Below are 13,929 nucleotides of genomic sequence, written 5' to 3'. Positions count from 1 at the left end.
TTTTGCACTGTCATTCTGCACAACAGTCTCAAGCACAAGCTGGTAATGAAAAAACACATTTAAGTCCTGTGTGTATAATCTGCCTTCATTTCTCTTTGACATGCTATGATGGCACATTTTCCTGCCTGAGGGAAAGCGTCACCCTCACCATTTAGAAACAGCAAAGAGAGCTCAACAATAATGTTTTTAGTGATCATCTTGTCTGTGTCAAAGAGGTCTTCGGGTTTGGGAGCAGAGTGCTGCAGCCATCATTACGAATATCAGGTGAAATCAGGCAGGCAGCTCTCACCTGTCACACACCTCTTGTTCCTATTCCATTCACATTTCACACTCTCTCCCTCCACAGGAGCTGGGAGCTGAAGTGACCACACATTTCTTCTATCACAGCAGCAGCACCTTTAGGTTGAGGTGTAAATTGCTGTAGTCATGCTCGGTCTTGCTCGAATGTGTAGCTTTCAACGACAGAGAGAGGGAGAGTGATATAAAGGGATTATGTGACAGAGAGAAAGGTCCACAATCTAGCTGCTTTGATAATTCTTGCTTGAGAGTGAAGCCACATGTGAGGAGGTAAACAAGATAAAAGAAATGACTTAATAACCGCATGAGAAGAATGTAAACACTACGCATATTTGCAATATCTTAAGTCTTTAATGATTTTGTCTGGATAAATTAGGCTACTTGTTTGCATAAAATATAAGCCATCCAGCCATCTCAAGAATCACCATGGAAACAGTTGTCGTGGACGCTGCTGAGTGACTCTGCACCTGTTTGGTTTTTGTAAATTGGGGCCTTTTTCATGCTAATTTTAACGGTGCATTTAAGTACAAGTGCTGAGGAGAGATGTGAAAAGGAGAGGTGTGGATATGTACTATCACTCTCAGTCTTGCAGCTTGATGACCCACTTCTAATTTGTTTCAGGATGTGCAGAAGGTTAAATTGTCATCAGACAGGACACAGCGACAGATTCAGAGAGCGTGGCAGGCGTCTGTTTAAAGCAAAGGCACAGAAATATCTAACTCATTTAAGGTCTAATGATAGAAAGCAACAACACTGAGTAAATGCTCTACCTTTTTTAAGATTAACTACTAAAAATAGATGTGTTGTAGCATGCTTGCATGATATGTGGTAAATTTTAAAATATAATGAAACCATGCTCGCTTGATTAATGAGAGCACCACATGGAAAACACCCAGATTGGTCCTATGTTTGGATTTAGGTGCAGGATGCAGGATATAGTGGCCTACAGACACAAACTGTACCTCCATGCTGCTTGTGTGCCTGAATGGCGAGCTGTACATTGCTCGAGGTGGCTATTATGTGGCTGGAGACGTCGTGTGGACCCATATGAGCATAATGTTTCAGATGTCTGGAAGCCAAACCACTTGCCAAGATCCACAGTGTGAAAATAATCAAATTAGCTATCAAAAATGAATGTTAAATAAAGTGCTGCTATGTTGTCTCTTCATTTTCCCCGTTTCCTCATCCATGTAATCAGCTTTCTTCTTCTTCTCTTTTAGAGGCCAGTCCTGGCATCCTGTGTAATCCCCCAGCTTACATGTTTATACCAAATGAGCAAGTATGGCTCCCTGAAAAACATCAGATTCTGCTGTTAAGATAAGGAATGCTTTCAATTCTAACATTTTGAGATAAAACAGTAAATATACCATCAACAGAAAGAACAATTCTTTGGTTCTTCACATTGCACAAAGGATATAGAGACAGACACTTACAAGGAGACAGTAGCAAACAATACAAAGTTATCTACTACAGTATATCATCTAATAAATGCAACTCCATCAAAATAATGCAGTACCTAATATTGAAATGCAAAACTATGAGAATAGCATAATATATTTTTCTAAAGGTCCATTCTTTTAGAAAATATCTTAAAAATATAAATTATTTGGATTCATTACCTTTTACAGTAAATGTGTTATTTTTGTAATATTCTACGGTTGTAGTTATACATGTACAATATTCACACTCCTACAAAACTGGAGGTTCAGCACAGAAAATCTCTTTGATTTTCAGTGCTGCCTTTCCAGCTATATGATGTGCTGTGATTTCATACAAAGTTCAGATTTTCAGCTACAATAGGAATGATGACTCCTCATTAACACCTTTGACAGAGTTCTGAACCAACACAAGACTTTTTTTTTACTTTCTCCAGACTCAATCTGAAAGATTCACACTGACATACTGACATAGAGAAGCAATCAGAGTGTGTACAGGAACAAAAAAATAAGATTTTTTTTTTCAAAATAAAAATAGTCACCATGTTAAGGTGCTCTCTCTTGCCAGCAGTTGGGGCACAACAGGAACAAGAATTATGCAGCCTCACAGCGTCTCCCTGTGTTGTCTCAGTGTTTTCTGTGCAGTAAAAACATTGACTTTAAACAGACTGACACACTTGAATTTCCTCAAGTTCACACTTAAGACAATGCCATATAATAAATGAACTGTATATGAAAGATAATCAATAGACATACTTGAATATGTATGTGCTGTTCGTGGATCTCTCTTCCCCTCTCAAATAAACAAAAACATAAACAAATCTAAGGCCAGTTTTGAGGAAGAAAGTTAAAGGGAGCAAACCTTATATTTTCCCAACACACTGTTGCCTACTTAATGCTATTATTTTACACTTTAAAACATGAATAAAATGTATATTGCCTCTTTTTACAACATAATTATTTGAACTTTCTCAGTTGAACAACCTCCCCAGGTTGCAGCGCAGTTTCAATGCTGTTTGTGGTTGCTACTAGGTGAACAGATTTTGCGTTAGTGGCTTAAAATTACATCCAGGGATGTCAGAAAAAATGTTTTTTGCTTATAAAATGATGTTATGTACCCTTGAGACCTGGCGGTAATTATTGGATGACAATCTAGGCTAAAACAAATGTATAAATAGTCAAATGAATACAACCGGCATTCCTTGCCATTTAAGAGCATCTCTGATCAGAGTCCTCTGCTGAAAGAATTTCTTCAGGAGTTCTTGGTAGGAGAGCAAAAACAACAGTGCATCACTAAGTCCACAATAACTGTTCTTTTATACAAGTTATGTTTTCAGTGCCTTTCTTATTCTTGTGGAAATTGGTTTTGTTGAGTTCACTGTGCTTTTTGTTTCCCTTACTGTTTTCTCCTCTCCTGTACATTACTTAAAAGTCTTTCTCTTTATGTCCTTAAGCTTAATAATGACTCTGCTCTCCCTGAAGTGGCAGTAGTTCCTGAGCCACATGGTTTTCCTGCCCTTGTGCTGGTAGTGTGCTGTTCCCAAGCTTCCTCTGGAGGCCCTCTGTGTGGTTGGACCCTTGCTGGAAGCCTGAGTGATGGCCACACTTGGGACTGGCTTTTTCCAAGAGTCTTTGAGACAGGTAGGGACCTGCACCATCATGCAGGTGCTCCTCCTCATCCGTGTCAGCATCAATGAATTTATTGATGGATGAGTCGTGGAATGTGAAGATGCTTGGCGGTAAATTCTCTGGGCTCTTACTTGGTGTCCTGCTGCTGGCAGTTGTGTAGATGGATGCCTCAGGGCTCTGGACTGATGAGCTGTCTGAAAGCACCCCTGTCCCCGAGTCTTCCCTTGCTCTGAAGTTGACTTTGAGTGAGCGGCTTTTAAGTTGGTTTTTGAAGCGCAGACCCCGAGGGCTTTCAGGGTATGGGCTGGACTTGGTACTGTGTCCTGTCAGGGGTGTACTGTTGCCCTGGGATCCTTCATGCTCATTCTCCAAGGTGGGTTCCAGGCTGGGGTTGGTGCTTACTTTTCCAAATATGTCGCTGACCGGGCTGAGGGAGAAACGAGAACTCTCAGGAAAGTCTGTGGCACAGCTAATGAAGCTGTCAATGCTAGACATACTCCTCATGTCTGAAATGCCCTCTGACGGGCTGGAAATAGCCTCAGCAGCGATGCTTCCCATCTCAAATTCAGCTTTCTGCCTCCCTGCTTTGGACAGCGACCCTTTTTCCTTGCTGTCGAGGTTGGATTGTGGTTGGGCCTTGGCCATCTTGTTGTACGTCTCCTCCAGTTTCTGGGCACTGAGATGCTGTGGGTTGCTTGAAGGCTTGGCCTCCTCTTGGTTGCTTGGTTCGAGGGTCTTGATTGGACTACTCTGGCTCATGTAGGATTTGGGTTTGGATGACCCTTTGGACGGAACAGGAGACACATGGTTATCTTGTTCCTTGTCTGTCTTTTCATTTCTATTTTCCACCATTACATCCATGAGCTCTATGTTGTGACCAATCACGTCTTTAATGTTCATAGAGACAATGCTACCATTCCTTTTGGCCCTCTCCAGAGCCTCCCTTCTCTTGATGGCTTTCTCTTGCCTCTTTTGCTCTTTGTAGAACTCAGAGAAGTTATTGACAATGATGGGGATTGGCAGGGCTATCACCAGTACCCCAGCAATGCAGCACAACCCTCCAACTATCTTTCCCAGAAGAGTTTTTGGGTAAATATCTCCATAGCCTACTGTGGTCATGGTAATGGTAGCCCACCAAAAGGAAGCTGGGATGCTTTTGAACTTGGTGTCCTCTTCATCCTTTTCTGCAAAGAACACAAGACTGGAAAATATCATGATGCCCATGGCCAAAAAAAGGATCAGCAGCCCTAGTTCATTGTAACTCCTCCTAAGAGTGAATCCCAGAGACTGAAGACCAGTGGAGTGACGAGCCAGCTTCAGAATACGCAATATTCGCATGATCCGGAAGATCTGGACCACGCGTCGCACGTTCTGAAACTGCAGCACACTCTTGTTTGACTCTGTCAAGAAGATGGTGACATAGTAGGGCAGGATGGCCAGCAGGTCAATTATGTTTAGAGGACCCTTAAAGAACTTCCATTTGCTGGGGGAGGATAGGAAGCGTAGCAGGTACTCCATGGTAAACCAGGCAATGCATACAGCTTCCACATGGGCCAGTTGTGGGTTGTCTGTGGTTTGGCCAAACTCATCTGTGTCCTGCAACTCTGGAAGGGTGTTCAGAGACAAGGCAATGGTAGATAGTACGATGAAGAGGATGGAGATGATGGCCAGGATCTGAAAAACACAGAGGAAAACAACTGTGAGGATCCTACAGAATACATGTCTAAACTCGGTGATGACTACCGGTTGTGTTGTTCAGACTGACCAACTTCTAGGGATTGCAGTGTTGGTCAGTCTGAAAGTCAATGGGTTCAGACTACAACGTATACTTATGGAGTGTTTGTAAAGACATTCAAAATCCCCAGAGGATGATATCTCCTTGCCCGGGTGATTCCCTGATAATTCATTTAGTGCCACCACAAGGTTCATCTTTGCAGTTTTATGTAAAATGTCTCCACAACTGTAAGCTGGACTGGCATGAAACATGTTTAATCCCCCTAGGATTTATCTCAATAACTCTGGTGGTCATTTGATTTTTCATCTTTACCCATCATTAAGTTAGTATTTGATGTGCTCATTATTTCGTTAATGTCAAAAACATGGCAGCGCTATTTGCATTCACACCATCAAAAGTTGTTCTTTGTGGTTAGTGATAGTTTGCATATGTTAGCATGCTCCAAGGCTGAAAAAACATGCAGAACATTGTAATCATAACATTAGCTTTAGAATATACACTGTAAGCATGCTGCTCCTAGCTTTTAGCTAGCTTCTGTGTCGACCATGAGCTTTTTTGAGAATTTGTAAAGAATCATTGAAAGTCACTTTGAGAAAACTGCTCCCTCTTTTAAGTTTGAGGGTGCATCGGGCAGGTGACCATATCAAATGCACCATACTTTGAGGTTATGCATACCAGCATGATATGAATGCCTTCAGACTAATTCCCAGTTCAATCCAGTCTTTTAATCTTTGTGAAACGAGCTGCAAACGTTTGATCATCAGAACATCTATGCCTGATGGAAACAATTAGACTAAAAGATTAAAAGACTTCACTGAATATGCAAAACTCTGGAGCCATCTGTTCTGTTTTTCTGCACGGGTCCTTCTTATTACCTTGAACCTGTTGTTTCATCATATCTCAAGCTTTCATTTTTGAAAATAATCACATATATACTCACAACATACAAGGAATGTTATTTTTGCTTCATAATGTATAAGATAGCATGTGTTAAAAGAGTAGTCCTACATTAATGGGTGAATGTGAACTTGGAAGATCAGTGGAGCTAAAGTTAGCAGTCCCCTGCCCCTGAACTACATAGTGAAAGTTAAAACACTCTCACAAAGTGAGAAAGGGCTTAAATTATGTCAGAGAAGGGGGGTCAAACCCATTAGATGCTCAACAACATGTCAGACTGGTGCAGCTCCACTTGTGACACAAAATTGTGTTTGAGATAACCCAACTAGCGAAGGCAATTTCGGATGATATTAGCTCACGGCCCATTTGACTTTCTGAATACTTCCCCCAAAGAATTCATGAAATGTCATGTCAGCATTTCAAAGAAATAGGGTCACAGCTAATGTGATCTCTTGAGTGGAATTTCCTTTTTTCTCCCTTCAAGTCTTGATATGCAGGAGGAGACAGTGAGGCAGGGAGGGGAGGGTTTGAGATTGAATTGATACATTTTTAAAACCCCTGCCACTCTTGTTCTTCAGCATCTTCTTCTCTGTTCCTTCCTTGCTTCAATCCTTAATGCCAAAGGCTGCAAGAAATCAAAAATGTAGCACTAGTTACACAAAGCACACTGTGCATGATCATCAAGACATGCCTGTCAGGCCTCTGGAGCAGTGAGCCACCTACTAATGATGATAATCTGCTGAGTACAATATGGTTTGATCACAGTGCAAGGGATTAACAAGGTCGCAGAGTTGTCAGTGTGGGTGTGTCACACCTATTATTCCTGTCCCAGAGTAAGTGTGAAATCCAACACAAGGTCAATGTGAAGGCTGTGTCCCAGGCCAGTAGTGAGGATTATTATCTGGTACCATTCAGTGTCCATAAGCTTTAATTAATCTCGACAGGTGAATGTTTATACACTTACTGTGGCTTTTTGGGAGCGAGGGACTAAAAGCGGAGAAGCAAGGAAGTCTAGACAGAGGCATTTCATCTTCAGCTGCAAGCTGTGAGAATAAATGAAAAGGTAGACAAAACATTTTACCTCTTGTAGAGCTTTCCCTGAAATAACCTAGCTTCTATCAGAATCCCAAGAGACCCACTGGACAGATAAAAACTCTCAAATAATGACCCAGAAGTAGATTTCTTAAAATCATACTCAAGAGAATAAAACAGCTATTTTCAACATGCATTATGTTTAACAGTGACAGAACAAGAGTCACCATCTTTCCTATCTACTTTGTAAGTGATAATGATAATTCTGGAGGTTTCAGGGTAATGTAATCGTACGTACTCGCACTGTTTTGGCAGCATCATTTAAAAAAGACACAAATAGAGAGACTTTGGCTCTAAGCCTCAGCTGTAAAATGGACTGTCCGGTGGAGTCGCGTTCATCAGACAGAGTCTAATTCAGCTTGACACACTGAGGAGGCCGAAGTATTGCTGATGATTCATGCTGAATTCAAATGACGTGGTACAAGGTGTGAGGTGTGTGAAGAACAACCCCAGCATGTCCAGCTCCATTTTCTCCATCAAATTCTCCCTCTTTCTCACCTTTTCCCCACCAACCCAGGCCGGCAGTATGCCAACCTGGGTCAGCCAGAGAGGAGATTATATGGATGATATCTCACCGCAGAGATACAGACAGTGTCCAGGCTAAGCAGAGTGACAAATCTGTGATACAATGGGATTGAGCCAAACCCAGTCTGTGCTCTGCAGCTGCAATTTGTGAGTTTCCTCGATTAGGCAATGTGCTTTGACTGTGTGTGTGTGTGTATGATTTGTGTATGTGGGAGCAACACTGTTTCACAAATGAGGAAATAGTGAATTAATATATTTATGTAGTTGTCAGACAGAGGATTGCAAGAGAGAAAAACAGACAATTAGACTAAAGGGAGTGCTGTCTCAGTGCAAAGTACAGCTTTAATAGCAATTCAGTGACTATATTTCATATTGCAGTAGAGTCATTAGAGCACAGATGCACTGTTTAAAAGGGTTATGGTAAGAGTGTTACCTCATTAGCTGATATTGACATGCACTTAGGTCACTGGCACGACACGTCCCACACTGCCGGTTTGCATGAACGCAAGATGTTTCCGATCAAGAGTTCTGCTTCTTCAACTAATTTCTGACACACTCACCTACAATAAACACCAAAGTGCACACACAAACATACACACAAAGACACTCCCAGCTTGATAATTAGCCCCCTGACACCCTCCCCTCCAAGCCAGAAGGCAGGAGACTGAATATTTAATACAGTATCCTACAGAAGTGCAAACCATCCTGTCCTGGAAGAAGGTGTGTGAGCGGGTGCTCACTAGGCCATGACCAACCGCAGAGCCACAAAGCTAGCCTAGTTTTCACACTGCTTTCACCACACAGGGTTAGTGCTGCTTCATGCCTGATCAAAGGAGAGATGGAAAGGAAAGGAAGGCTTCAATAAACCCACAGCTGGAGCCTCCTCGGAGAGAGGATTCATATTGAGATAAGGGATGCTGCAATTACCTTTTGTTTAGCCAAATTGCACTTGTTCCCCAGAGTGAAAGACTGTGTTTTGGTTGAAAGTTGTATCTTTTAATATATATTGACTTTGCCAGGGTTGCAGCTTGCTTCACTGCGGAGAGCAAAGGCTATGTTCAGCTTAAAGGGCCAATTTGACCAAGTTTGATGTAGTCGTAAAAATTTTTCTTTTCAACCTATAATGAGTGTTACAGGAGCCCCCCGCCACAGAAGAAAGGTGAACTTCTGCGTTATATGCATATGATGTAGCCTGACAGGTTTACCATGGGAAGTGAGTCCCTCCTGCTGTAAGAGAAGTGTATGGATGTACTGCAGACACAGAAAATAGTCGCTTTCTATGAGATGTGAAGATCAAAGTAACCAGCAGAAAGTGTCCCAACCAAGCGGCAACCTCCGGTCTAAAAATATGAGTCAATGCGGAAGTGTTAAAAGCTGCAGTTCATCGAGGATCCGCTTGAGGCTGGCTCCGGAAGTACCGGAAGTCACATACACATGAATGGGGAAAAGACGATCTTTGCAGCATTAATAAACATGTTTACAGCCTGGTACAAAAGATGAGTGTAGTCTGAATAGCTAATTTCTCGATGTCCTCTCACTGTGAGGGGGTTGAATTTTTTTATAATTTGGTAATTTAGAAGATATCGAGATTACCAGTCTTCCAATGAGAGGCACAGCTGCCTGCAGGAACACTGCAGCTGTTGGCTAGGAGGCTCAAAGCCCGCCTCTTTACGTCACACTGGCTCGACAGAAGCAATATGGCTGCCGCAGCCGATTGGTCTCAAAACAGCTCTTCAGAAACAGATGGGTGACGTCACGGATCCTACGTCCATATTTTTTACAGTCTATGGTCCCAACAAACCCAGGTACATGCACAGTGGTTATGAAAAGGGCAGTATTTAGAGTCTACTGCACTGAGTAGATGAAGTGCCACCATGTATCACAACCATAAATCATTAGTCAATTAGCCAGTTATTAGTAACTCAAAAGGCTAAAGCAGATTTAGAGTCATTATTGCTAAAGCTGTTAGCTTGTTAAGCTTATAAGGTATGTTTCTATCAGACGGCTTTCAGTGTGTTTGTGTGTAAAAACATTTCAATGGGAACAAAGTGTTAACAGTTTTGGTTATTCCACCTTTTCTCATCACTTGACAACATAATAAAAACGCTGCATGATAAAAATGTATATCATTCATAATGTGCAACTAATGATAATTGATAAAGCATAGTCAGCTAATGTTTGCAGGTATGTCAACAAAAGCACTGCAATGACTAATATGGTAACACAATGGCACAGCATGGAAAATCAGGGGATCACCAAATGGGATATCCCCAGGGGGAAATGAATGTCTGTACCAAATGTAACAGCAATCTTTTAAATATTTGATAAGATATTTCACTGGCTCCCACAAGTGTCAGCCTGTTGATGGCACAATACAATAACCTGCATGGGGGATCACCAATGTGAGAGGGAGACCATGAATGTGCCAACATTTCAAGAGTCTTTGAGCCATTTAAGTCTGATATTTCAAAGTGGTGTATAAGCTGACTAAATGGTAAAATGGACTTGTGCTTATATAGCGCTTTTCTAGTCTTTCTGACCACTCAAAGCGCTTTAACACTACTCGTCACATTTACCCATTCATACCCATTCACTCACTGATTGTAGAGGCTGCTATGTAGTGAAGGACCATCAGTGTTAGCTAATCTCATCCATTCACATTCACACACCTCTGAACAACAGAGAGAGCAAGGGTTCAGTGTCTTGCTCAAGGACACGTCTGCATGTGACTGCCGGGGCTGGGAAGAATACGGGCACTTATGAATACTTTCAAGGATCAGCTGGTATCATTAGTGCCCCATTTTGCTTGATGGTATATGCTTGTCAAAATGCAGCCAAAGTAGTTGCATCTTTACAGGGTTAGGATAGCTCGGAGTCAGCAAGTTCACACACTCTGACATTATGTCCAATCTCAAAAGACTGGCCAAATTATGTGAACAATCTTTAATTATAGGTGAATCATAGAAATTTAGTAATTTGTGAAATAGAAGTCAGACAGCTGCCGGCAGAGTCAGAGCATGACTGTAGGCGTGTAAAGAGTAAATCAAACCAGAAATACACAACACACTACTGACATCCACAGACGACGTGATGGACATAGTGGCCCTGCAATCATCAGAAGAAATGTATTCATCTCGTATTTAGGGCTTTCCCTTACGTCAAGCTGTGTGAAATGCTGATTCATTTCTGGTACTTCCTCATCGTAACTGGATTTGCCCTTTTCACCACATGAGCTGAATCAATGGAGGGATTATGTCACACTGTGACTCACTCACTTTATTTTCTGTGGGCTTGTTGAGTGCAAGGTGGCATCTCTAATCCTCTTATTGTACTACGTCTCCTGTGATTTGCCAATAAATATTTTCTGGCCTGTGTGTGCTGACAGCTGACCTCCCTCCTACAGAGTCTGCTGTAGTTCCCTCTGCAGGATGCTCTGTCAGTATATCTGATCTTAATAGAGCTCAATGGGAAGATAGATTGAATTACATTGCCAGAAGACAAAGAGGAGAATCCTTTCCTCTCACTGGAGAGTATGATGGAAGCCCTTTGCAGCTATAACGACTTCCTCCCCTGGATTATATAATTCTCGGAAAGTTCCATACATGGATCAGCATTGCAGTAACACCACTCTCACCTGCTGCCTTATTCTAGTAATATTTAACCCTTTCATACACAGCTTCCCTTTTGTAATCCCACCATTCTTTAAAATGGGTTCCATATATAAAGTTACATTTTGGAATGCTGTATTTTTAGTGTGGTAAACTGTAGTAATTAAATATAGTACAGATTATTGGGGACTATAATCAGCTGAGGATTTGATGCACTTTGATAATTTAAAGTTGTCCTAAAACCTGTTAAAGGAAACTCTTTTTTCATGATTTCATGTTCAGTGTGTTTTCAGTATTTTTTTTAACAACACTTGATGTTGGTTCCAGATGACACTTGCCAGTCATTTTATGAAGTTTGTTGATTCAAGAGAAATATAGAACATGACCAGAAATGTCCCACAAATTTCTCACTAAGATTATTATGTATTATGTTTTGTGTTGTCTGACTCCTCATTTCAGAAAGCCCTATAATCCAGTTCTTTTATGATTACACGTTTCTATCAAATGGAAATATTCAAAATGTATTTTGCTTTTCCCAAACTTCAGCCTTACATGTTGAGTACATTAGCAAAGTTTTGAATCCCTTCCAGAATCTCAAATACAGTTCTTTGGTTTTTATCAATGTTTGGCTGCACAGCATTGGTTTATAATGACTTCCAACCAGCAGGCTGCAGCTTGATGAGGCATTTAAAAAAAAACACACACAGATTGCCCTCACTGTTTAATTTACAGATGTAGATAGCATGAAAGAAAAAAAAACAGATTTGATTAAAGAGGAAGTCAGGACTAAGGACTGTTTCCTGCAGGGATTCTGTGGAGTGTGCAGAGGAACAAAGACTCAGAGATTGTCTAGAGGTCAGCTGTCACTCATGCATGCTTCTTTGACACCTTCCAATTCAATTCATTTTGATATAATAGATCAAGTACGAAGTGTTAATTTTCATTTCAATTCAGTTTATTTTGTATAGCATTATATTATCAAGTATCTTTCTAAGACACAGTCTTGTCAGATGTTGTGCCCAAAATTAACAAGCTTGGAAATTAAAAAGCTTAAAACTATTCAATTGCTGTAAAAAATATGACAACCATTCAACAAAAATAGAAATAATTATAACACTGAATATTATAATTATTAATACATTACATTCACAATCTAGCTCCAAAGCACTGAGCAGTGTTTAATTACATAACTGCCCCTGCTCCAACTTCCCCATCTGTTTCTACACCAGATATGGAACGACTTAAAGCGTCTCCCAAAAAGACAAGACCCCCTGTGTGCTGCACAGATGTTCTCACTGACTCATTTGCCTCATTTCACCTTGCCTGGACACCTTTTTCAGTCCCACCTTATAGCCTGTAGCAGAGAACCAGTTTCTTTTTTGTGCTGTGTGCTGGGGTGGAGACAGGGAGATGGATTACTTAGCTTGAGGGTTCACACTGGATGTGTCCTTTTAGAAGTGTGAAGGTGGTGCTAAAATGATGAGAGGCACAGATGCACGGCATGTTGTGTGCACAGATGCATGAATATTTTCATTAAAAAAAAAATTTAAGCCCACGTAAACCATGAAAAGGTATCCTTTTCATAATGTTTTGGCATTAGTATGTGTAAACTTGCAACTAGTTTCAAATGTTTTGAAGCCATCCATGATTTTTTGAAGTGAATGTAAGAGAAAAAGCACAAGATAAAGGAAAGGAAAAAAAGTCATGTGAAAAATGAAGTCAAAATAAGAAAGTGGCATACAGGGTAAGAAAGTGAAATGAGTGATTGCTCCCCTGTGGCTGATGTGGGAAGCAGTGCTGCTGTCTGACCTCCCTGATAAAACGTCTGCACTTTTGCCACTGGCCTTCCACCTGGGATCCTGAAACATCTGAGACACTTACATTGTCAGGTTTATATTGAAGAATATAGACAAGAATAAAGAGGAATAGAAAAACGATCTTGTGTCTGCTACACTGGACTGCTGCTCCTAGAGAATGGTTGCGTAAAGCATATGAATCAGCATGAAATGAAAGTTTGATCCAAGATAATGAAGTTATGAAATATAAGACGGAAGTTCTTCTGGTGAAAGAGCAAAGGAGGCTTATAGGCCCCTTGAACCCTTATGATGTATGACTATTGATTTAAAATAACAAATTGTGCCCTGATCCCTAGAAATCACCCAGCTCCATACTACTCTCATTTTTCTGCGTTGAAAATATTTTTATTCGTAATATGGCTGTTAAGAAATCATCTGCAACAGAAAGAACGTTCCATTTTCAGACCTAATAGTATAGTAATTATACACTTATAAGAGCAAATAAGACCATTAGCAAAAAGATGAACAGTTGCTATGGTCTTGTTTACTGGAGTACGGCTCCATTAAAATAGGAAAAGTATTTTATTTGTGTTTTAAAATAATCCGCATTCACATGACAACGCAAAAAAGACTGAAAATGCTGAAGTGTGAATGCCAGACCAATGGTTAGCAGTATAACTCGGTTATGAAGTACATTACTTGTTCATGTACAGGACAAGATCAGCAGAGATAAGAGGTTTCACTTTGTCCACTGGGGGGCAACAAATTGGACAAAAATAGAAAGTTCCCCACAGGAGCTTTAAGGAACAAATAAGAGTATGAAATACGGTTCATGTCTGTGTGTTTTCCACTAATGTTTTAAATGGCACAACATCAAAACAGCTTCAGATGAGATGAATTTAGCTGAACTCTTA

At 40.8% G+C, this 13,929-nt stretch overlaps 1 protein-coding gene across 1 annotated transcript in view; it reads right to left on the bottom strand.

The window, feature by feature from the left end:
- Positions 1-3,119: 3,119 nt before the first annotated feature.
- The window catches only part of LOC117830323 (potassium voltage-gated channel subfamily B member 1-like), a 48,152-nt gene continuing 37,342 nt past the window's right edge, over positions 3,120-13,929 (bottom strand). Inside the window, exon 3 of the mRNA XM_034708431.1 lies at positions 3,120-5,036. Within this exon, the coding sequence (XP_034564322.1) occupies positions 3,189-5,036 (1,848 nt within the window). The 3' untranslated portion in view covers positions 3,120-3,188. The remainder of the gene's footprint in view (positions 5,037-13,929) is intronic.

The sequence above is a fragment of the Notolabrus celidotus genome, chromosome 1 (genome assembly GCF_009762535.1).
Source record: "Notolabrus celidotus isolate fNotCel1 chromosome 1, fNotCel1.pri, whole genome shotgun sequence".
In the NCBI taxonomy this organism is placed as follows: Eukaryota; Metazoa; Chordata; class Actinopteri; order Labriformes; family Labridae; genus Notolabrus; species Notolabrus celidotus.
The sequence above is the reverse complement of the archived record's forward strand: the minus strand, read 5'-3'. Positions and strand labels throughout refer to the sequence as shown.